General features: G+C 39.4%; 2 protein-coding genes and 1 long non-coding RNA gene across 3 annotated transcripts; 2 read left to right on the forward strand and 1 right to left on the reverse strand.

Moving 5' to 3' along the window:
* Positions 1–224: 224 nt before the first annotated feature.
* On the reverse strand, positions 225–4,085 carry LOC141656445 (HMG-Y-related protein A-like). Its single transcript, XM_074463330.1, has 2 exons — positions 3,848–4,085; positions 225–1,014 (listed from the first exon to the last, which is right to left on the reverse strand). The coding sequence occupies exons 1-2, from the start codon at positions 3,896–3,898 to the stop codon at positions 547–549; spliced, it is 519 nt and encodes a 172-aa protein (XP_074319431.1). The 5' UTR covers positions 3,899–4,085; the 3' UTR covers positions 225–546.
* A 5,173-nt stretch (positions 4,086–9,258) lies between these two features.
* On the forward strand, positions 9,259–12,202 carry LOC141656444 (protein trichome birefringence-like 4). The gene is made up of 5 exons (XM_074463329.1): positions 9,259–9,719; positions 10,677–10,842; positions 11,182–11,354; positions 11,456–11,614; positions 11,738–12,202. The coding sequence occupies exons 1-5, from the start codon at positions 9,361–9,363 to the stop codon at positions 12,069–12,071; spliced, it is 1,191 nt and encodes a 396-aa protein (XP_074319430.1). The 5' UTR covers positions 9,259–9,360; the 3' UTR covers positions 12,072–12,202.
* Positions 12,203–13,877: 1,675 nt separating this feature from the next.
* LOC141655806 (uncharacterized) lies at positions 13,878–15,752 on the forward strand. Its single transcript, XR_012548190.1, has 3 exons — positions 13,878–14,091; positions 14,194–14,435; positions 15,381–15,752. It is a non-coding gene; the product is annotated as an uncharacterized LOC141655806 (long non-coding RNA).
* Positions 15,753–24,161: the final 8,409 nt, after the last annotated feature.

The raw sequence follows: 24,161 nt of genomic DNA on the forward strand, positions 1-24,161 counted from the left end.
GTTCCTTTCTCCAATCGATCTGTTCATTCTCTCTACAACCCCAATCAATCGATTATGAGTACTCTCTAAACTACCATTTGTCTCGGCTATATGCACACATACCTTAAAATGGAAGTGTCATAAAAGGAGAGAGACGTCACGACTCCCGTCTTTCGAACCTGCCAATTTTGCAACCCGATATCCGTTAAATGAAGGTTGGAAGGGTTCAAAAAAGGAGACCAGAGTAACAACACAAGAAACATTTTGAATTGGATTAAATGATGTCTCCTACTTAAAAGGTACTAACAGTAACACCCACAAAGCATCACAGGGTCGAGAGCGGAATCTCTGTCCCGTAACACTAGAGAAAGAAAAACAGGCACACCACACAAATGTACACATCCAAATTACTCCTACACACTACACACTACACACACAACCCCAGCTTGGATCTTCTAACTACTCGGAACCCCGTCCGACCATACCAATCACGATGAACGATACACACTAAATTAAGTTTCGACAACACGAAACAGTTAATGCTACATAAAAGCCTGTGGGAGTGACTCAGGCTTGGGTTGAAACCCCTTCACCTCCCGTAGCCATGGTGGGTTTCGCCTTTGGAGGCCTGCCTCTGCCCCTACCAGTCTTCGTAGGCTGCTCACCGTTGTCAGGAGATATTTTCTTCTTCTTTAGCTGAACAGACTCTCCAGAGGGATCACCGGAGGCGGAGTCCATCTCATCCTTCCTTGGTCGAGCCTTGGGCTTAGCGGATCCAGCAGGTGTTGGCATACCAGGCTCCTTGGACTTAGGGGGTCTTCCTCGTCCACGACGGATGAAGTCAGGCCGTGGCTTCATGTAGTTGTTCTTCCAGAAAATTAGCTGCCCCGAGTCCTTCATCCTGTTCAGGTGGTGTTTCAGGAGAGTTGCGTGCCCTGGTGGCAGGTTTGGATATTTTGACTCGATGAAATTGGAGATTGATGTCTTGTTTGAACCCATTGGCTCGTTTAATGCATCCAAAGCCGCCATAATCATCTGTCAAACGCGCCAAATTAACATTACTGTAAATCACACAGACTAAGATCAAAATTCTACAGTTGTCCCATACTTCAGTTAAGAGTTACTCAGATAAAGGAAGTTAAAGAACAACAATTGAACTATTGTATACTGCTACCGACCCACCCCATTGACATTCCTACAACTCCAGATCGAGCATATTAGTCACCTAGAGAATATTCTAGGGAGTTAAAAAATTTCAAGTCCTTGGAGCGGCCTCTTGCCAAAATGGCAAGGGAAGGCTTACCCCTATTATTACACCCTTGTGGTGGGACCCTTCCCCGGACCCTCGCCTAGTGGGGACGCCATTGTGCACCGGGCTTCCCTTTTTTTATAGAATGCCCGGCCAACTCTAAATTACTTGAAAAAGCAAGAGAAATGGAATGCTTTGCAATTTCAAGAAACTCTAAATGATTGAACATAACCCTCGAAGCTTCCTCCACGGATGTACTTTGACTCTGGGTGAAGTTATACAGGTTTCCAGCGAAGATACAACAACGCCACAGCTATATCGCATCCTTGCCAAGACCAGACAACTCATATTGTGTGGCTGACACTATGACATTCCAACACAACACCATAAGGCAACCATTCATTGTTGACAAAAAAAAAATATGAAACTCCCTTACGAAATATCAGTGGCAAACACAGACACCGTTACATACTCTCACTGTCTCACATATGACACTTCCAGCTGAGTGGGAGTAAGTTAGTAACATAACCCAACTTAAATGCCGTTTTCACGGTCTAAGGTCAAAATTGCATTGGTACCCCAATATTTCAATTAAGACTTAATCAAACATACTTCGGTTCAAGCTCAAAGGTAACATTAGTTCAGCAATTTGTACACCCCGCTTAAATCACCAGATTCACCACTACCTATAACCAGTGGCGGAGCCAGAATCGTTTACCTGTGGGGTCTATTCTAATGTAATTGTTATTCATTTCTTATTACGGGGTCTTAAAAACATAAAATTTTCAAAACAGACAAATTTTATAATGATAAAAAGCGTCAATTGTCTCAAGACCCCACTACCACATATGTGGCTACGCCACTGCCTATAACGGTTTCCTGTTCTAAAACTGAGCTATAACGCCAATAAGACATCAAATGTACACAAAATACCCGCTCATGGCATAGAAGTATAGACTCAGTGCGAGTGAACAATAGGCCATGGACTTGGAACTGCTTACCCCTTATTGTTACAACAACTCATTTGACACAAAAAAGAAACGAAATTAATTTTACCCTTCATATGGACACCCAACTAAGAAAAATATCAAATATCCGTATGGCCTACGCTCACCGGGACGAAATTGCCCATTTCACAAACCCGAGTTCATCCTAAAAACCACATAGGCAACAAGAGGAGTGGAGGAGTAACTCAGAGTTCGTGAAGTGAACTCTCGCAAGTCGCAACCTTACCCCTCTATGGCTCTATTCCATAACTTTCTCTAAGCATGAACCCATGATCATTGTTCAAGGAAATCACTAAATCTTCGCAATTAAACCGCCCCAATATTTCAATTAAGACTTAATCAAAAAAAATACTTCAGTCCAACCTCAAAGGAACACTAGTTGAGCAATTTGTGTACTGCTCACCTTGAAAAACAAAAACGTCATATAAAAAAACCGAGAGAGTAAATCTTCGCAATCAAACCCTACCTAATGACATTAACTCCTTTAGTAGGGACCCTTAAAGGCCTTAATTCAACACAATTTCAACCTAACCGTCTTAAACACGAATTTGCGATTACTTAATTACCCTAGTAACCCTACAATTTCAAACACATGATATGGGCCACCATGAAACTTCATCATTTACTCATGAAAGACAACAAACATTGTTGAACATTCAACAGTGATCACATGCATGCACGATTTATTTTCCATAAAAATACACTAAATTCTGACAAACAGAAAAATACCCCCTCAAAATAGTCACACATAAATTACAATTTCACCTAATTTTTTTGCTGTAAAGGACAATGCAAGCTCACATTTCACAGACAGTAATTAAAAAATTAACCTCTCAATTAAATAAAATAAAAGAAAAAGGTGGAGCCTTTTGTAGTTCACAAATTCTTACTTAAGACCGGCAGTATCCGTCTGAAATTGTAGACGGATACCATTTTGTGAGACAAAATGCCCATTTGGAGCCAAGTGGGAGGCACATGGGGGTGTCCCCACCTTGTCCCCTCTATTTGTTTTGTGAGTGTAAATACCCGTTTCAATATTCGACCCGTCTTAAGCAAGACCAACTCTTTGTAGTTGCATACAGCTGTTCACCATACATTTCCTTAAACAAAAGCAATTTAATTAAATTAAATATAAAAAAAGTGACACTTCATTCACCCAATTTTTTTATTAATGTAGATAATTATCACTGCAATTAGTCACTAATTTAACAATTTGGGGTTATATTTCCAGTGTAATTACAACAATTCAGACAGAAAAATTGAGAAAATTTTAGATCAGTAGAATTTACAGTGGCGGAACCAGGATTTTTAGTTACCGTTTCAAATTTTAACTAAAAAGGTCTAATTTTTTCGCCACTTCCCGAATTAATTAAAAAGTTTTGATCTTTACCCATCAAAATGAAAAACCGAGAATTACCCTCTCCGTCTCATTCATTTGTTTACCTTTTTTTATTTTTTTGTAACAGTATTTTTTAAGAGTAAAGAAATGATTAGGACGGAGGAAGTATAAGGAAAACAAGCAAGAAAAGCAGAGAGAGTAATTTCTCCGTCTCAATCATTTGTTTACGTTTACGGGTATATATAGGGAGAGAGGGGAGAGGGAGATGTGTACCTCAGGGTAAGGAGGGAGTGAGAGAGGCCTGTCAATCTCTTGAGTGGCCATTGAAGTTGGTAGTGGTTGATGTTTTTTTAGAGAGAGAAAGAGAGGGAGACCCCACCTTCAAAAGACTAGTTTTCTAGAGAGAGAATTTGGGAATTTTATTGGGAAATTGAGAAGAGTTGAGAGGTGAATGAGGGAAGAAATAAAGTGCAAAAATGGGATCATGTGATGTGAGTGAGAGTGATGAAATAAAGGCTAAGATTGTGAGTGATTATTTAATTAGAAAAAAAAACTGAAAATAAAAAGGGAAATGATAAATACAGTCCATTGGGTTGTATTTAAGCATTTAATACCCGTCTATATTTGACATTAATTTAGAAATTAGGTAAATTACACATAAATCAATGCAGTTAATGCATATATTAACTATTTATTTCCTCTTTTAATTACTTAAATACAACCCAGTGGGTTGTATTTATCATAACCCAAATAAAAAAAAGGATAGAATGATTATTTCTCTCTCTTAAAAAAATGATATTGGAAATTAAGATTATACATAAATTAATTGTTTATAATATTTTAATAGAAAAGTGAGAAGATAATTACGAGATAACTCGGAAAGAAAAGTGAATATTTAATTTTGAGATACAAAGAATGATCATGTTCATTTGGATTTAATTTTGCTGAATTGAATTGAACTAACTTTTTGGAATTGAATCTATGGAACCTGAACTGAAATTATAAGAGGTGAACTAGTAGAAAAATGGGCATGAATTGAATTACAATTTTCTAAATTGAATTTATAGAAGTTGGACTGATTTTATAGGAGTGGATTTGAGCTGAATTGAAATTCTATGAGTTGAACTAAACTTATAAAAATTGAATTAAACTTAATTTAACTTAAAGGAACTAAACTGAACTTAAATGGTGTGACTTTAAGTTGAAAAGAATAGTGCTTATGTTTGTTTAGTTACCCATAAAAAATACCAAGTACATGAATTGTAGTTCATAAGTTGCAGAAATAGTAGAGGTGAGTGGTGACTCGTGACCAATTATTGAACTAGTTTTGAAAACACTCAACAAATCTAATACAAAATTAGTGAGTTAAGGTAATATAACTGATCATTTAATTATTAATTGAGTTTACACAGACATGACTTGAAATTCGAAATCTTCTACTACAAATTTGACACGAACAATTCATTATTATAGAAAGGGTTTTTTGTCAAAAACTACCTTATATTTAGGGGTATTTGTAAAAATACTACCTTATATTATTTTTCTTGTTTTAGACTACCTTCGTTTCCTCATTTTTTGGTCAATAACTACCTATGCCGAAAATATAGCAAGATTCGGTCGATTTAGCGACATTAACCTATCTCATATGTCTTTGTTAACATCAAACAACAATGATCAATCGCATTCAATCGACAATTTGACTTTAGATAAGAAAAATCTATGAATTTCACATTTCAAGAATAACTACAAACATCTACTAAAGTTAAGCGTAAGTACATCATCACTTCCCAAAATCAGGCCTAAGTAAGATTAAAACATAAAAGAGTCATGTGAGACAGGGTTAAAGCGCAAAAGCGGACCAAATATGTCTAGACTCTTAGCGTATGTAGTTATTGACCAAAAAATGAGAAAACAAAGGTAGTCTGAAACAAGAAAAATAATATAAGGTAGTATTTTTACAAATACCCCTAAATATAAGGTAGTTTTTGACAAAAAACCCCTTATAGAAAACCAAAACGATAATTAAATATAATGTTTAAAATGTTACGGAGTATTATGACTTATAACTTATGAGAGGGAGTTTTGGAAGACTTTTCATTAATTTGGTGGCATTTAAAAATAAGAAAGAGGAATGGTGGAGTGGGTGGAGACCATGAAAGGTGTGAGATGGCATGAGTTCCCCATTGTTTGGTTAGATGAGTTCAGTTTGTATAAGCACAAATTCTCATTGATGGCGGTATATTTGTCTTCTTGGTGAAAGACGGTAAACGTCGCCATTTTAACTACAAAATGTTACCATTTTAATGACAAACTATTATAGCTTTAAAAATTATTTACCTTAAAATGGTTACATTTTCATCTTAAATGGGTGACATTTTGCCCGTCTTCAGCTGAAGACCAAAAATGTCTGCCATCAGCAAGACTTGTTGTTGTATAAGTGACATGGCATTTTTGGACACTAGTTTGTTTGTTTTTTGTGTTTTTATTGGTGCTGTCGTCATTTAAAAGAGGTGCTTTAGAGCATCCGCAAAGGAGAGAAATCACCTCCCTATTTGCCTTCTCTTTCCTCAAATGAGCAACCCCATTGTTGCACCAACCTCCCCATAAAATGGGGCTCCACTGTTTTTAGGGGAGCTCCCCAAAAAAAAAGTAAAGTAATTTGTGTAACTTTTGGGAAGGTTCCCAAAATTTTGTGTGTGAATTGGGGAACCCCATTGTTGCATAAATGTAATTATGAAATGGGGAGGGTAAATGGAAAAGTTAGTGGAAAATGAGGTGGACGAATAAGAAAAGGAAAGAGAAGATATGGGGAGCCTCACCTTTGCGGATGCTCTTACCAATAAAAAAAAAAAGAATAAATGTGATTATTTTGAGAGGAGATGGGGCAAGAAAGCAAGGAAGTGGGTCGTTAACTAGGCCAACTTTACTCATTGTGTCGGGTATGGGCCAAACTTTTAGCCTAGCCTGACCCGGCCAACTAATGTTTATACAATGTAAATGGCCCAAATACTTTACGATTTGTTTTTTTTTGCAGAGGACCCGCAACCGCTACTTTGGTGTGCACTGGGTAAACCCCGAGTATACGTGATAGCTTGTAAACCACGTATATGAGGTAAATGACCTTACAGTGACAGACTCGAAGTTTAGAAGGCATAGGCTCAGGCCCTCAACCCATTATGCCATAAATATTTCACAAAATTGCTCTTGATGAGGCTTAAACCCGAGTCTCTTTGGAATTTCATTCAAGTTTTACCATTAGAGTCCATTCTTGAAAAAAAATTATTAGGACTCGGGGAGTATTTCATTATCGTTTTTGCCTCCATCACATAAGAGTATAAGATTACATAATCTATTTTACAAAAAGTTATACTTGCTAGTTGGTTCGGTGAACTTCAATAAAGAGTCTATTACTCGGGAGTATTTCATTATCGTTTTTGCCTCCATCCCATAAGACCCAGGTTTGACCGGGTTTGGGAGGCCTTATTTAGCCCAGCCCAGCCCAAACTGCTTCATAGGGCCCATTTTAATGTCATGGCTCGTGCCAGATCCATGATCACCTCTAATAGAGTTACATGGTGGTTTGACCCGATGGAATAACGATGGTTGCGTTAAGGCCGACTTGTATTAAAACGAGACACAACACCTCACGAACAAAGGTCCGCGAGTCATGACCGGTTCGTGCTCGTTTCACTCTTCAACAAACCGTATCAGTACCGGACATCACTTTAAATTCTACAAATGCAACTATAGATTTAGAAGTGATCAAATGTGGGCATGAACAAGACATGGATCAGGCTCACATTAAAATTTTGGCCCACGAACAAGCCGGTTATCGGATTTGGTACAACGAGGCGGATTTTTGTAATTTTCTTAAAATGCGTTGTACAATCCACTTATCTTATGGGCCAAATGGGCCATGTTTAATGGAAAAAACCACCCATGAGGCCATGAACAACTTCCGCACGACTCGGTCGGTTGCTTAAAAGTAAGTATTTTCCTTCTACTTCTTTACTCGAAGCAACGTTGGGCAATAACCCGAGTTACTCCTGGAGAAGTATTTATGAAGCTCGGTCGGTGTTAGGTGTGGGGCTGCGGCGTAGGGTTGGGGATGGGGTGTCTACTTTGGTTTGGCGGGATCCGTGGGTGGCAGGAACGCATTCGGGGAAGATTATTTCGCCGCGGGGAGGGGCTGACCCGGGGTTACGAGTGGCGGATCTTCTGGTGGAGGGGAGTAGGGAATGGAATGCGGTATTGGTAGGGGAGTTGTTTCTTCCGTTTGAGGCTGAGCGTATTCTTAAAATGAGGGTGTGTGAGCAATTGTCTCCAGATGTGTGGTGTTGGGTTGGAGAGCGTGATGGGTCTTACTCTGTTCGCTCGGCGTATAGGCTTCTGGCCAAGCAAGAGGGGGAGTCGGAAGGAGCGTCGAGCTACTCTTCTGATGGGTGGCTTTGGAATAAAATTTGGAAGGCTCCAGTCTTACCTAGGATCAAAGTATTTTTTTGGCAGCTGTGTAACGAGGCCATTGCTACTAGAGGCAATATTTCTTTGAGGATGGGGTCGGTTGCAGGGGAGTGTGTGCGGTGTGGGGATTGTGTGGAGTCTTGCTTACATGTTGTTCGTGAGTGTGGGTGGGTTGGGGGTGTCTGGGATGCCCTGGATCTCGATTTGCCATCAAGCTCGGGTTATGCAAGGGTAAGGGATTGGGTGGAGGTTGCTATGAGGGAGATGAAGGTGGAGGAGCATACGGAATTTATGACTGGTTGCTGGGCTATTTGGGAGAGGAGGAATAAGGCTATTTTTGAAGATGGAGAGTGGAGAGCTGACTTGGTTGTAAGAAGGGTGCGGGATTTAATTTGTGAGATGGCGAATAGTGGAGATTTGGGGGAGGGGAGGGCTCGTGGTGTGGTGGAGGCCGTAGGAGGTTGGAAGCGGCCAATGGGTGAGGTGATGAAGGTGAATATTGATGCCGCTGTGAGAGCTGGTGTGGGTGTCGGGTTTGGTGCTGTGTGTCGGGATGAGAGGGGGGAGGTCGCATGGTGTGCGGTCGAGCAGGGGATGGTAGAAATGGATCCGGCTGAAGCTGAAGCAGCTGCTATTCTGTATGGTCTGAAGGAGGCGAGACGAAGGAATATTTCAAAAGTTATCTTGGAGGGCGATTGTTCGACAGTTATCCGCGATCTTCAGAAGCAACGGAAGGGACGTAGTAGTATTTATTTAATTTATAATGACATTTACGCTTTGTGTAATTTTTTCGATACTATTTCGTTTAATTGGGTGCGTAGGGATTTTAATAAGGTCGCTCATGAGCTGGCTCATTTGAGGCCATGGACATTAGGTTCTCGTAGGTGGTTGGATTCCTTTCCGTTGGAGATTGCTGATGTAGTTGGTATTGATTCTATTAATAGTACTACTTAAACCTTCGGGTTTAATTCAAAAAAAAAAAAAAAAAAAAAAAAAACTTCCGCACGACTCGGCTTGATTACCCGACTCTACCCTATCCAATACCCGAACCGAGGACCCAATTTGTCCCTTAAGATCGTAATCTAAAATAACTTGATTCAAATATTTATTGCTGCATAATGTACACTGATGATGATCTCAAATAACTTGATAAAAACAGATCCGAAAATAACTCAAACTCGAAACAACTCCACCTATCCCGAACTAACCCGACCGAGTTAACCCGTTTTGTCTCGCACTAAGTCACTAGTCACTCCACAACAAGAACAGCGTGAAAAACGATACATTAGTATCTTTCCCGATCTAGTACTCCTACACACTAAATTATGTCCTCCATCACACAATTCCTCAAATCGAAAGGACTATTAATCCCAACATCATTAACCTTAACCCTCGTCATTTTCACAGTTTTACTGAATCATAACAAACCATTTACTCCTTTCACTTCCACATTTGTACCCTCTTTAATTGGAGCTGAAACCGGTTCGATTCCGATTAAAAACGGGTCAAATAGCAATACTTCTTGCGATATATTTGATGGAAGATGGGTTCATGATAAATCCTACCCGATTTATCCACCTGGGTCGTGCCCATTTATTGATAAGTTTAGTTGTTTTGATCATGGTCGCTCTGATCTTGGTTACTTGTCCTATAGATGGCAACCTCGAGGGTGCGACATCCCAAGGTCCGTTACTCTCTCCGTCTCAATCATTTTTTTTAAAAGTTAGTGTTCTCTAATACAGGCCAAGTATTACCCTTGTAAATAGATAGGACAAACTTTTGTTATTCCCGAGATTACTGTAAATGAGTAATATTTGATCCGTTTTAACTATAAAATGAACGAATTTGTATTTTTTAGTTGTTTGTTAGCCGACACCAACTATGCTAGAGGTTTAGACGGAGATTTCTTAGTCTAGTGGTTAAGACAGTTCCAGGTTCGAATTCCCCTCCCCTATATTGTAATGCGACTAACTGCGCGCTTCGATTGACCAAAAAACTATGCTAGAGGTTGGATTAGAGTTACTATCCCTATGTCCTAGTCATTTGTTTATTTTATATTTTGGGATATTCTTTTGTGTACCCTAATTTTTTTCGTTTTCTAAGGTACCCTCGTTTTTCACAAAAAAACTTTGATTGACAATAATTCTTTGTTGCGAGTTTAGAAAACGGTAATTTTTTTTTCAAACCAATTATCTCGTCAAGGCCTTGAATTTGAAAAAAAAATGACCGGTTTTTGAACTTGTAGCCGGTAGTTATGGTTGGTCAAAGCTTTGTAACGAATAAACTTTGACCGACTATAATTCACAACTACGAGTTGAGACGTCGGTGAATTCTTTTTCAAACTGAAGACCTCTTAAAGACGGTCAATTTGAAAAAAAAAGTTTATCGTATTCTGAATTTGTAGCCAAGAGTTATTTACGGTCAAAATTTTTTTGTAAGAAAAGAGAGATTCATCTTAGAAAATGAAAAAGTTAACGGGTACATGAGAGAATATCTCTTATATTTTTTAATCCCCGGTCATTTATTTACGTGTTTATTCGGTAAACAAATGACTAAGACGGAGTGGTAATTTTTTGCTAGCCGTCGCCAAATTATGTTGGAACTAAGGCTTTGTTGTTGTTGTCGTTGTTGTAATTAATAGGTTTGATGGGGCGAAGATGTTGGAGATGCTAAGAGGGAAAAGATTGGTATTTGTTGGGGACTCACTCAACAGAAATATGTGCTTAGCTTTGATTTGTGCTTTGAGTAATCATACAAAGATTACCAAGTTAGAAGAGCCTAAAGACCTTTATGCATTCAAAGTGATGGTAATTGAATTACTCAACCCGTTTCCGTGATTAGTTATCTATTTCCATTTTGGCTGTATTATTCAATAGTTATACGTTTTTAACACCGAGTTTTAGGGACAATAGCATTAGCGGTTCGTCTAAGGGAATAAACCTCCTTACTATCGGAAAACAAAAACATGCAAATGGTTACATATTGGTAGTGAGTCCCGTAAATTGTCTATTACCTGCTCGCCTCAATCATTTGTTTACTTTTTTATACTTTCTAAGGGGTGTTTTAATCAAACGTAAATAAATGATTAAGACGGAGGGAGAAATACTTGGTAGTGCCCTTAGTTGCTTGTTTTGTTTTTGGAGTAGGATTACAATTGCAGCATAACCAACATAGAAGCACCATTCCTGGTAGACAGAGACATGCAACGAGGAACGTTAAGGCTTGACAAAATTGAACACAAGGCGTCCGAGTATTATGATGCTGATTTTCTCATATTCAACACAGGACGCTGGTGGAATCCTAGTAAAGCCAAAAAAGGGTATGATAAAACTCGGAATTCAAAATAATATAACTGTGAACTGTGTGTTTAGATTTCTGAATTCTGATGACTGTCGAGTTGTAAATGCTGAACAATGACAGGGAGAGCTTCTTCCAGGAAGGTGATTTTGTTCATAGTAAAATGGATTTGGGAGAAGCGTATGGAAAAGCTCTCAATACTTGGGCGAAATGGGTAGACGGAAATGTTAACAAGAGCAAAACCCGGGTTTTCTTTTCTGGCATCACTGCTGCTCATTTCAGGCAAGTGTTATACTGTATCAATGAAAAGCGCATAAAATATGTACTCGTATTATCTTCTGTCTAGAACACTAAAGTCCATCTAAATTAGGAGTAACTTTGTTTTTTCTTTTCTCCATTTAATAGCGGCGGCCAGTGGAATTCGGGTGGAAATTGCAATGGCGAAACAGAACCAATCACAAATGCTACATTGCTAACTCGATACCCTCGCTTGATGAGGACGCTTGAATCAGTGATCTCAAATATGAGCACACCGGTTACATACCTCAACATTACTCGGATGACTGGATATAGAAAAGATGCACATCCTTCAATATACTGGCAGTCGAAAACTGTTAGGCGGCCTGGAATGCATCAGGATTGCACCCATTGGTGCATTCCCGGAGTTCCAGACTCCTGGAACCAGCTTCTGTATGTTTCTTTGTTATCGTCTTCTAATAGCTCCACTAGAACTCACTAGTTTGCGTTACTCCTGAACGAATTTTGTAATGCTGTAAAGGATCGTATAGGTTGTGTTATTTTAGGTTCGTCCTACGTCACATTTCGTACAACAAAATTGCAGGAAGATTTCAAAGTCCTGGCAGTTCTTTCTTCGATTGACTTCCCTTAGCACGGAAAAATAGGAGCAATATCTTACGTTTGTAAAAAAGATGCGTAAAAAAAGGTATTTGTGTCGAATGCACATAGCCAACTACTCCAGCAACCCCGTTTTTGGAACTAGATCATACTTACGACTTTACGAGTAGTTGTTATTAGAATTTAGAGCATCATTTAATCAAAACTTTCCTCGACCCTAAGATATTGCAATTTGCAATCGTCTCAACCGTAGCTCATTAACAATGTAACATAACCAGAAACAATGGCGACAGTGCAGGGAAGAGGCGCTAAGGATTCCGATCAGCCCGAGTAACATGGAAGAGTCATATACTCTTATGGAATATTTATTCGTCTGGACTGAAAAAAAATTCGTCCCGTTTTTTTTTTTTTTTTTGAAAAAAATAATCATGTTCCGACTTAGATTAATTTTTGGCTCGGTAATCGCTAATTCGTTCTAATTATAACGATTATATTCTAAACCACCTAAATCTACTACAGTAACTAATTACAATTTTAAAAAAAAATAAACTAGTTTAGATTACTTTCGTAGTCAATTCCTTGAATTTGGTGACGGAATTGAAGCAGTGGTGACGAAAATGTCGTACTTGAAAAGAAGGTGTTAGGCTCCGTTTGGCAAGGTATTTCTGGTACCTGATTTAGTCAAGGCAGCTCATTTGACCAAAATTTCAGGTATCTTATTTCTTTGTAAGCGTTTGGCAAGTAGCTTAACCTGAAATGAAATGCTACCTATAGTAGCATTTGAGATTTCAGGTACCCGATTTGGTTTGATTTCCATTTTTATCCTTTAAATATATACTATTATAAATAATTATCATATCCTTTTACGCCATTTCATCAAAATCAGTTATCTTTTCAGTTAATTTGCCAAACATTTTCTTATATAATCAGTTACCTCATCAGTTCCTAATTTTCAGCTACCTTATCAAACTAGCTTTTCAGGTTTCAATTAGCTTTTAAGTTTTCAGCTACTTTTTCAGGTTTCAGCTACCTTTTCAGTTAGTTTTACCAAGCAAAACCTTAATATATGGGAGGGTTTAGAGTAAAGGGTAGATTATGAAAGTCATTACAAATTATCGACGATATTTAGGCTCCGTTTGGCAAAGCATTTCAGGTACCTGATTTGGTCAAAGTAGCTTATTTGACCAAAATTTCAGGTACCTTATTTTTTTGTAAGCGTTTAGCAAGTAGCTTATTTAACCAAATAAGCTACCTGAAATGAAATGCTACCTAGAGTAGCATTTGAGATTTCAGGTACCTGATTTAGTTTGATTTTCCGTTTTTACCCTTTAAATTTATACTATTAAATAATTATCATATCCTTTTACGCCATTTTATCAAAATCAGTTACCTTTTCAGTTAATTTGTCAAACATTTTTTTATATAATCAGCTACCTTATCAGTTCCTAATTTTCAGTTATCTTATCAGTTACCTTTTCAGGTTTCAGCTACCTTTTCAGTTAGTTTTACCAAACATAGCCTTAGTAATTTGTCGACGAAGTTTACCAGGTTAGTTTTTAATATAATTATCGGGCAAGTCGGACCGGTTTTTTCCCTATGAGTTTACAATGCGGAGTTGGGCTGACTAAATAGCCCATCCATATCCATCAGGGAAAAAGTATAAAAGCATAATAATAAAAGATTAAAAACCCTGAAATTCGAGGGTAAGATTAACAAAAAGAAGAGAAGAGAATGGCTTTACAAGTGATGATGTCGTCTTTCAAAAATTGGGGGATGGCGATGAACGGATCAAGAACTATAGTGCGCACAATAACAACCGCAACACGCCCGAAACCAAAAACACCTGAATTTCAGTATACTATTGATGACCTAATTGAGTCCTCTATATTGATTAACCCGGAAAGGTATCAATTTTTATTTTCTTTGTAATTTTTTTTTTTATTATTTTATTATTATTAATACTTAAAGGTATCTTTTTTTTTTCCCTTCTTCTTCATCTGATCAAGAGTGCGACAGCGCACAATAACAACCGAAACAAAAAGACCTGAAATGGAGGCGGTAAAAATAAAACCTAAACACAGTCAGTATTTGACGACGGAGGAGTTCAATTTAGTGACCAAGGATGCCGATGACATTTTTGACAAGGACATTGAGGAAGCCAAGAAGGAATTTCCGGATTCTTTCGTAGACGATGGGAGCGGGGTGATGACTATTGAGGAGCTAATTGAGCTTTAAATTGATTATTCAGGTATATTTTTACTTATTATTATTATTATTATTATTATTATTTTTATTTTTATGTTATTTTTTATTTTTTTTATAAAAGGATGCGTGCTTAAAAAAATTAGAAGTTTACAAGAAATTGGTGGGGAGCCGAGATAAAAGCTGGGCCTCACACCCTTAGCAACAGCAAAGCTAAGTCTAGAAAATGTTGTTGATGGGGACCTCTTGGTTGAAATGCACTTACTTTTACCACTTTGACACATGCATCTTATTATTATTATTATTATTATTATTATTATTATTATTATTATTATTAATTGGTTACCACTAAGCTATGTGATTTTTAAGTTTGGTTTATGTTAGGGAATCTAGGGTTTAGATAGTTTACGACGGCTATCGTCTAGGGTTTACGGTATTAGGATTTGGATTTAGATGGTATAAATACATGTATTGTTATCATAAGATTCACAATTATCAATAATACAATTCCCTTATTATACAATACCCTCCACTCTATAATCTTAATATGATCGTGTTGATTTAATTGTTCGGTTAGATTTAGCTTTGGTCGATCCGCTCAATATATGGTTTAACGATCAACCAAAGTTAAATCAAATCGAACAATATCGGACTGAAATGTAATCGTTCCTGTCTTGTTCAAATCGGATGGTTTTAGTGTGTTAATTGCTTAACTCATTTCTTAACTATTAGATTCACTTTTCTATTCGTGTTTATCGGAATTTAGCAAATTTTTTACCGTTTACCTCTTTGTAAAAGCACCCGTTCGTGGTGAGTGATTTACTCATTGTTTTCCACTTACACCAAGGACAAAAGAGACCCACACAAGTTTATTGCCATGCTTTAGTCCTACTTATATAATCTGATTTTTTGGTTTGTAGTTGGATTTGTTTTATGAATCAAATATTTAGGCGAAGACTTATTTCTTTCTTTTCTATTTTGCTTTTTTCAGGTATTAAGGGTGTGTTTTAGATGACTAGTTGAAGTGATTGAAGGGCTAGCTAGGTGTTCGTTATGTACTTATGGGCACTTTTAAATAATAATACTCCGTATAATTATCACTCTCTTTGTCCAATAATTTATTTGTCTTTTTTATTCTTTGTTACACCTATTTTAATTATAGGTAGACAAATGATTGCAACGGAGGAAGTATACATACATTATATTATGTACGGAGTACTTCCGTAATAGGATGGTTAACGTTGTTTTGCTTTATGGTCTACTAATCTGTACTATGTAGTGTGATTTTAACTATAGGTAAACAAATACTCCCTCCTATTCTAAATAAGTGTCCCATTTGCCATTTTCGTCAATTCACATAACTGTCCATTTGCCATATTTGGGCATGGTTTTTTTACTTTTTTACCCTTGACTCTTTTCTTTATTTACCACCCCAACTACCCCTAAGGGCCATAACCCATCATATTCAATACTTTTCATTATTTAGCTCCTATATTCTTACCCTTATAAAATAATTTTCATTATTTTAACTATATTCCTTAATTTTCGTGCAATTGTCCAAATGGAACACTTATTCGGAATAGAAGGGAGTAATTGCAATGGAGGAATATACATTACATTATACTATGTTGAAACATCAATTGAACAAATCCATTTAGTATCGTGGATGGATCGCTTCCTCTTCTAAGTCATCCAGCTAGTCTTGCTTAAAATAGAGTATCTGTTTTAAATTTTAAAATGGGTTAAATATTATTACTACATGGTGTTAATAGAAAAAAAACATTTTCTAGACAACTTTTCATGTGATTTGCTATGTATCACCCGTCTTAAATCTTATGACGGATATCATTGGTTCCGTCTTAAGCAAGAATTTGTGCAAGTCATGGAGTACTATCCATCTAAAAGCTATACAGTCATCAAGGCCCATTGAACTCCTCAGCTTAATGGACCTAGTTGCATATTTGAAAGTGTGTAACTGTGTAAATTCCAAGTTCTATTGTGGTCCATTATCAAAATAATGGGCCTTGTGCCCAGCCCGATATGAAAACCATGGCCCGACCTAAACCTTCTCGGACCCGACCTTTCATCCCCTCTAAAAAAAACACGATCATTATGCCAGTTCTTCTCTTTCCCTTTCGAAAAAAAAAAAAGAATTAAAAGTTTTTCTTATTAGAAAAAGTTTAAGTAATTGTAGTATATTTTAATTTCCCATAAAAGTATCATTACTGTAATTCTTTTTTTTTTCTTTTTTGCTTTCGATGTTAGAAAAAACTTTCTTAAAAAACCGTGATTACATAATTTATTATTTTCTTAGTGAGATTGTAATTCTACATAGGATGATGCGTCCGCAGGTTTACGATAACAATTTACTCCTTACAAAATTAGTCAAAATTCATCTTTGTAAGGTAATATTAAAGTGGTGTAGTATTGTAGATGTCAACTAACTTAGTTGATAATTGCATAAAAAGTGATGCTCATTAGCTAAGTTTTAATCTCATCGGTGTTAAAATCGTCCTATCAATCCCTTAACCAAAAATAATGATAATGTCAAAGTGGTTCACTCTCACAAAAGTTTATATTAGTAAAGGACGTATAATAAAACAATGTAAAAAAAACAAGGTGTACATATAATAATTTTTTTTGAAGCACATATTTTGTTCGTTAACTTAAAATGTAGTAAAAAAAAGTGAAAATTGTTAATAACCACCTAGTATTTATCGTATTTTACAAATTACCACCCTGAATTTCATTTATTACAAAGTACAACCTATATTATAGCGTATATATCCCAACTCCCACCGTATTCCACCCCAATCATGTTTACTTATTTTCCGACTCGATTACTGACTAAACTAACATATTACCTTAACTACCCCTCCAATTCACCAGGTAAACACTTAAATCCCATTAACATAATTCTAGTTTATCATTCTAATTTAAGGTTCCTCTATCATCTCCTTCAATACGAATTTAGGGTTCCCCCAACATAATTCCAAGGTAACTTATTCGATTATATTCTTTTGTTAATTTCTATAAAGGTCAAAATTAGGTCAAAATTAGGGTTTATTTTCTGGGTTAATTTGGAGATTATGTATCAGATTCATTTATTGTAAATCAACGATTTGTTTAAAGTAACTTCAAAATTACGGCATTATCAATGAGGAGAAGGAGAAGGTTGAACCTAAACATGTCAACTTGATGGCTAAGAATAAGCAATTGACAGAGGAGATGATATTGATCAAGAAAAACGAAGAACAAGTGAAAGGGATTTTGATAGCTTGTTGTGCAATTGACGTACTTGATTGTTGATAATGCACTTGATGATAAGGCTTGATTTGTCACACGGTGTAGCAACAGTTAAGTTTAGCTATTGATGATAGTGATTGATGATGTTTTTAATTTGGGGTTTTGATTTTTAATCGGTATGTTGGAGTAAAGTAAATGAGTGGTTTCACTTTTGATGAGAGGTTTATTTGCTTGGGGGTATTATTTACAGGGTTAGACAAGGTAACCTGTTAGTTAGTTAGTAATCGAGTCGGAAAATAAGTAAAACATGATCGGGGTGAAATACGGTGTGAGTTGTGATATATACGCTATAATATAGGTGGTAATTTGTAATAAATGAAATATAAGGTGGTAGTTTGTAAAATACGATAAATACTAGGTGGTTATTATCAATTTACACTAAAAAAAAAAGTAGTTAACGAAAACATGTTGAAATTCAACCCGGTTAGAAAATATTCGACTTGAGTTTTAGATCATTTTGTATTTTTGTAAACTACGGAGTACATAATAACCTTTACCGAATCATGCATTCACGATGCGATAAGCCAGAAATCATAAGGAAAAAGGAAACTTCGTTTGACGTCGATGTTTTGGCCTTTTATAATCTACGTAAACAAAATCTACAATGGAGTGATTGAACTTAGGGGAAGGACGACAATGACATTTAGGCAATTCTTAAGAATGTTTTTCAATTTTTCAATTTTTTTTTTTATTATTTGAAACAATGAGATATCGACATGACCATGGTTTTGGAATAATAATAACGGCTACTCTTGATTCATAATTTACTATCAGTGGCGGGGTCAGGCAGGGGCTGCTAGCGACAGTTATCCACTTGTCCCCATAGTTTATGAAAACAATAATTAGTAAATTTTTAGTTGAAATTTTCAATTTTTCTGTAATTTACCCAGTTATCTTACTATTGATGAAAATTTCTGCTAATTTAACATTAAATTCTGATTCCGCTACTGTCCATTATCGAAACAAGATAGAACACGTAGCATGATGAGAAGTGGAGATATATAATCATGAGCAACAAAACAAAATTACGAAATTGCTTTGAAAGTGCATTGCATGCTTTCTAAACTCATGTGAACTTATTATAGCATTCCTATCCATCTATTTTTGGAATTTGCCTCACTTTTTGTGGATTTTAATATTTTATGCACATGCAATTTAACCTAAGGCCGATATTTTGGGAGTTACGATAAATTTGAAATTTTTAGTTAATTTTTCGATAGTCTTCTAACTACATTCCTTTTATAGTCTTATATGATCATTCTCTAAAATTTTCAGTCAATAGCTTATTCCTTCTTATATTCCGAGTTTTAGTTCACTACAATAGTTGATTAAATGTACAATTATAGACTTAAATTTCTGAATAAATAATTAAGCTTATTTTTTATTTAACATTACAAGATTTATTTGCAAGATGACACTGTTAGGGTGTAAACCCTTGTCCCACATCGGTAGAATAAAGATGGGAGATCGTCTTTATAAGTGTCCAGAAAATATAATAGTCGAGGCATTTTGGGAAGGTGCCCAAGAGTAAATCCGTGAGGGTTTGGCCCAAATCGGACAATATCGTACTATTATGGACAGTGGACACCGGTGCCGCGGAGCCCAACACGGTTCCGCGTAACATACACTTAGGGTTCGCTTGGAATGAGAGTAATTATTAAGAGTGTAATAGAGCTAAAATGAACTAAAAAATGGAGGGAAGGGATGGGGATGGGGATAGGAGATAGAAATAGAGAAATATAGTGTAATAGTTCCTCCATTAGGGGAGGAATAATTACTCCCATTCCAAAAATGAATAACAAAAAAATTACATTATTGCGAGAAGGATTTATATTTAATTATGGGATTGAATTACATATAATGCGAATAAATTACAAGCATAATTTTTTAAAACTAGATAGTACGATATATTTGAAAAAAAAATCATAACGGAGTATTTACTTACAGTTAAAAACTCGGCAACTTAACTACTAGCCGCGCACATCGAAATTGGTAGGTGACAATGATAGGCTACCGAGTAAATTTACTCTTCAACAAACGTTGAGAACGTTCATTTCCAGTTAGATCACTGATCTACATTAAACATGTAGATCACTGATATAGAACTATTAGATAATTACAATAGAAATATAAAAATAAAATTGATGGGGCATATTCTGCACCGTTGATCAAGTCAACACACTGAGCAAGGTCAGAGACATCCACAAAGAAAGTCAACATATCGAATGACCTAGCCGACGCAATCCATCTACTGTCACTGGGTCCCGGCCTGGCACCTAGCCACCGTAGGAGACATACCCGCGTACTCATATCCAAGACCCGTCGGTAGGCGCGCCGCCATAGGTCCATCGGCCGAGGGTAGAACAGTCTTTCCACCTGCTAGCCACTTGGCCACTTGGCCACTACGTGACAAAAGGTGAAAGTCTATAAATACTCCTCAACCTTCATTGAGGAAAAGATCCCATCCCACAACTCAACCTAAATACACTATTCATCTGGTAATATCCTCTTTATCTCTCTACAATACATACCTAGCCAAGTTACACAACTTAATCCTTTAAGTTTACTAACTTGAGCGTCGGAGTGAGTACGCTTGGCACAAAGCCAAGCCCTCAGTTCGTTCAGTGTTGCAGGAGAAGCCGAGAGGCACAATAGAGGCAAGAAGGGTTCAACTCAAGACATTATTCTACAAGCCACGGGTGGTAACGATACTTGCTCTGGAATTACACCCGGAACAATTGGCGCCGTCTGTGGGGAAAGACACTAGAAGCTAGTCATATTCATTCCCAAACAAAAAAAAAAAAAAAAAAAACAACAAAAACCCACCCAAAAAGCTAAGAAAATGTCGAAACAACAAGACGCAGTCGTGACCGACGAAACCGCTTTCTACCAAGATGATGCTTTCAACAACTCGAGTCGTGCGACCCTCCACCGGCGGAGTAACCCAACCGAGTTCGGGATGCCAATGATACCCGACGCGCTACCGGGCGCCCAACCAGGTCACCATCATGGGACGGGTGGTTGACGTAAACCGAAAATGCTCCCGGACCTAATCGCAATACGCCGCTCACACCGTCACGCCGACAAGAGCGGCGGAACCGTCCAGGAGACCAGGGCCCTAAACGTGACTCGAGAAATTTGAACGGAGCACTAGGAGAAGCCGACCCGGTCAAGACGCCGGGGAGCCCAAAGTGGGCGCGGTAGACCTAAGTCCTTCCCACACTCGTGGGAGGACAGCGTCCCCGCCACACGAACGAGGCTCACCCCAAAAGAGCGGAGGAGTCCGACTCGCAGAGTTGGAGAAGAAGTCCGAGTCGAAGAAGGAGCCCCTCCCGCTACGGGGGAGGAGCCAGGTTAGGGATGCGAGGAGCCGATCGCCGCGTGTCGTTCGACACGTGGTTAGGCGACCCCTCAACGCCACGTCCTAGAAGTCCCGGTGCCGACTAAGCTCAAGTTGCCACCTCTGTCATACAAGGGAGATAGTGATCCAGCCGACCACGCTGAGGCTTTCGAGTCTTACATGTCGGTATGGGAGCAGCCCGATGAGGTCTGGTGCCGAATTTTCCCAACAACTCTGCATGGAATGGCTCAAAATTGGTACAAGGGGCTTCCCGACGGCTCGGTACACTATTACGCCGACCTAAGGGACGCCTTTCTAGCCCAAAGACTCTTTTGCAATAAGAGAAGGGCCGTGGAGACATCGGACCTCCTAACTATCAAACAGGAGGGAGGCGAGTCTCTACGAAGCTATATGAAGAGGTTCGACGGAAAGGTCCAGCAGATTCGAGAAATCAATCCCGAACTGGCGGCCTTCGCGACGATGAAGGGCCTCCCAAGGGGAGATTTAAAAATGAGCTCATCAAGTGCGGAGGCCTAGGTTTGGACGCGCGCCGGAAGTTGGCCGACCAAGCCATCAAGGTAGAAGACTACCACAAGACTGGGTAGGCCCGGCGAGGCCGAGCACTCGAAAAGAAGAGCGCCGGGAGGATAACCCGAACGAAAGACGCCGTGACAACAACGGGTCACGGTCCGATGAAAGACGCCGTGAGAATAACAGGTCACGGTCAGAAACGTCTGCCAGGAAAAAAGCTCGGCGGATGCGGGGAGCTCGGGAACATACTACAAAAACGGACGATGATCACACCCTCCTAGTCGTGTCGGCCGCCGAGGTTTTCGCTTTGAGCAAGAACGAGGGCCAGAAATGGGAAAGACCCCCTAGGCCGAGGAGTGACGGTGACACGAGCCAGTACTGTGAGAACCACGGCCACACCGGACACTTAACCAACGATTGCCGACACCTGAAGGATGCCATTGAGGAGTTGATCCGGATGGGGAGCCTCGGCAAATATGTTGCCAGAGGCCAAAAACCAGATGCCGGCGGATCAAATAGCAAGTCCGCTCCTGAGCGAGTAGGAGTAGTCAATGTCATCATCAGGGACAACGAGAGCGGTGGGTCCGCTCCTGGGCACAAACGACACCTGGATGAACCTTATCAGGCCATCAACTTTGTGCCCAACACAGCAACCCCCGCTTCCAACATCCCCGACAAGACCATCGGACAGGAGGACTACGAGGGAGTCGTCGCTCTTCATAGCGACCCACTTATGGTCCACCTAGACATAGCCAACCACTTGGTGAAGGGGTGCCTGATTGACACAGGCGCCTACACGAATGTTATGAACAGAGAATGCTTTCTCGGCCTCGGTCTGAGGATTGAAGATTTGAGCCCCTGCACCAACCCGTTGTACAGCTTTTCAGGGGCCGGCCTGGCACCCCTGGGGTCAGTCAGTTTGCCGGTGAGGTTCGGCGAGGGAGGTGCAGCCAAGAATGTTATGTCTAAATTCGTAGTCATCGACGGCACGCCTGCCTACGACGTTCTCATAGGCCGGGTCACCTTGAGCGAAATCGACATTTGTAATATCCATCCGGGCCCTGACATTGATATATGTCTCGGACCGGGGGGAGGCACATAAGCTCATCTCGAAGAAAGAGGAAGATCCCGGTTTATGGAAGGTTTACGCTAACGGCCCATCCACGACGAATAGCTCGAAGGCCGACATCGTTATCATCAGCCCAAACGGAGACGTATTCGAGCACGCCTCAAACAAAGAATCCAAATACGAGGCGGTGATAACCGGAATTGAGCTAGCTAAAACCGCCGGGGCAGAACGTATCATGGTGAAGACAGATTCGCTCCTCGTGACCAACCGGATCGGGGGAGTGCGAAGCCCGGGACTACGAGACGATAAGGTATCTAGTGAGGGTGAGAGCTGTCGCTTCAGAACTAAAATCGTTCCGGATACAGTACACCCCCAGATCCGGGAACGACTGGACCATCGGCATGGTCGAAGGAGCAGAGACCGAGGAGGTAGAGATTGATCCGGGCCGCACCGTAACCGTCGGTGTCAACCTGGAACCAAAATTCAGAGCCGACCTCCTGGACCTGCTGAGGAAGAACAAAGATGTTTTCGCATACTCAGCGGCCGAGATGCCAGGCGTGAATCAGGAAGTGATTGTTCACAAGCTGAACGTACTCTCCACCGCTCGCCCAGTCAAGCAGAGAATGAGGAACTCCTCGGCCGAGAAGGACGAGGCCATCAAAGCCGAAGTAGATAAACTACTAGCGGTAGGTTTCATCATGCCTTGTACTTATCCTGAGTGGTTAGCAAATGTAATGGTGAAGAAGTCATCGGGGGCATGGAGAATATGTGTAGACTTCACCAACCTTAATAAAGCATGCCCCAAAGATTGTTATCCCTTGCCTCGAATAGATAGTTTAATCGACGCCACGGCGGGCTACACCATCCGAGCTCGGACGCCTTCTCGGGGTATCACCAAGTGTTTATGGCCGAGGAAGACATGCCTAAATGCGCATTTATAACCGCCAACGGCACATACATGTACAAAATGATGCCGTTTGGTTTGAAGAACGCCGGAGCAACGTACACGAGGCTGGTGGACAAAGTGTTCCAAAACCAAAAAGGACGAAACATTGAGGCTTACGTCGACGATGCTATTGTAAAAAGCAAGTCCGACAGCGAGCACCTGGCCGATTTACACGAGACGTTTTGTTCACTAAGGAAATACAAGATGAAGCTCAACCCAATGAAATGCAACTTCGGTGTCCGGGTAGGCAAATTCCTCGGCGTACTTGTCAGTGCCAGAGGCATCGATGCAAATCCAGACAAAGTCCAAGCAATCCTAGACCTGCCGGAACCAAGGAATCGAAAAGAGGTTATGATCTTGACAGGAAGAATGGCGGCGCTCGCCGTTTCATCTCTCGGTCACCGACAAGAGCACCCCATTCTTCAAAGTGTTGAAAGGAAATAAAGACTTGGTGGGGGAGGAACAGAGCACGGCTTTCAAGCAACCGAAAGCTCATCTTCAGACTCTCCCAACTCTGTCCTGTGCCGATCACGGGGAGGCGCTATACCTATACATAGCAAGATTACCTCGGCCACGGTCG

This window comes from Silene latifolia, chromosome 5 (genome assembly GCF_048544455.1).
Source record: "Silene latifolia isolate original U9 population chromosome 5, ASM4854445v1, whole genome shotgun sequence".
NCBI lineage: Eukaryota > Viridiplantae > Streptophyta > Magnoliopsida > Caryophyllales > Caryophyllaceae > Silene > Silene latifolia.

What these genes read in the sequence shown, in the direction of transcription:
- LOC141656445 (XM_074463330.1), bottom strand. Translation starts at nt 3,898, where the DNA reads ATGGCCACTCAAGAGATTGACAGGCCTCTCTCACTCCCTCCTTACCCT. An exon ending in CACTCCCTCCTTACCCTGAG is followed by an intron (nt 1,015 to 3,847) that starts GTACACATCTCC and finishes CGCGTTTGACAG; the next exon opens with ATGATTATGGCGGCTTTGGA.
- LOC141656444 (XM_074463329.1), top strand. Translation starts at nt 9,361, where the DNA reads ATGTCCTCCATCACACAATTCCTCAAATCGAAAGGACTATTAATCCCA. An exon ending in TTTATGCATTCAAAGTGATG is followed by an intron (nt 10,843 to 11,181) that starts GTAATTGAATTA and finishes TTTTTGGAGTAG; the next exon opens with GATTACAATTGCAGCATAAC. An exon ending in CCTAGTAAAGCCAAAAAAGG is followed by an intron (nt 11,355 to 11,455) that starts GTATGATAAAAC and finishes GAACAATGACAG; the next exon opens with GGAGAGCTTCTTCCAGGAAG.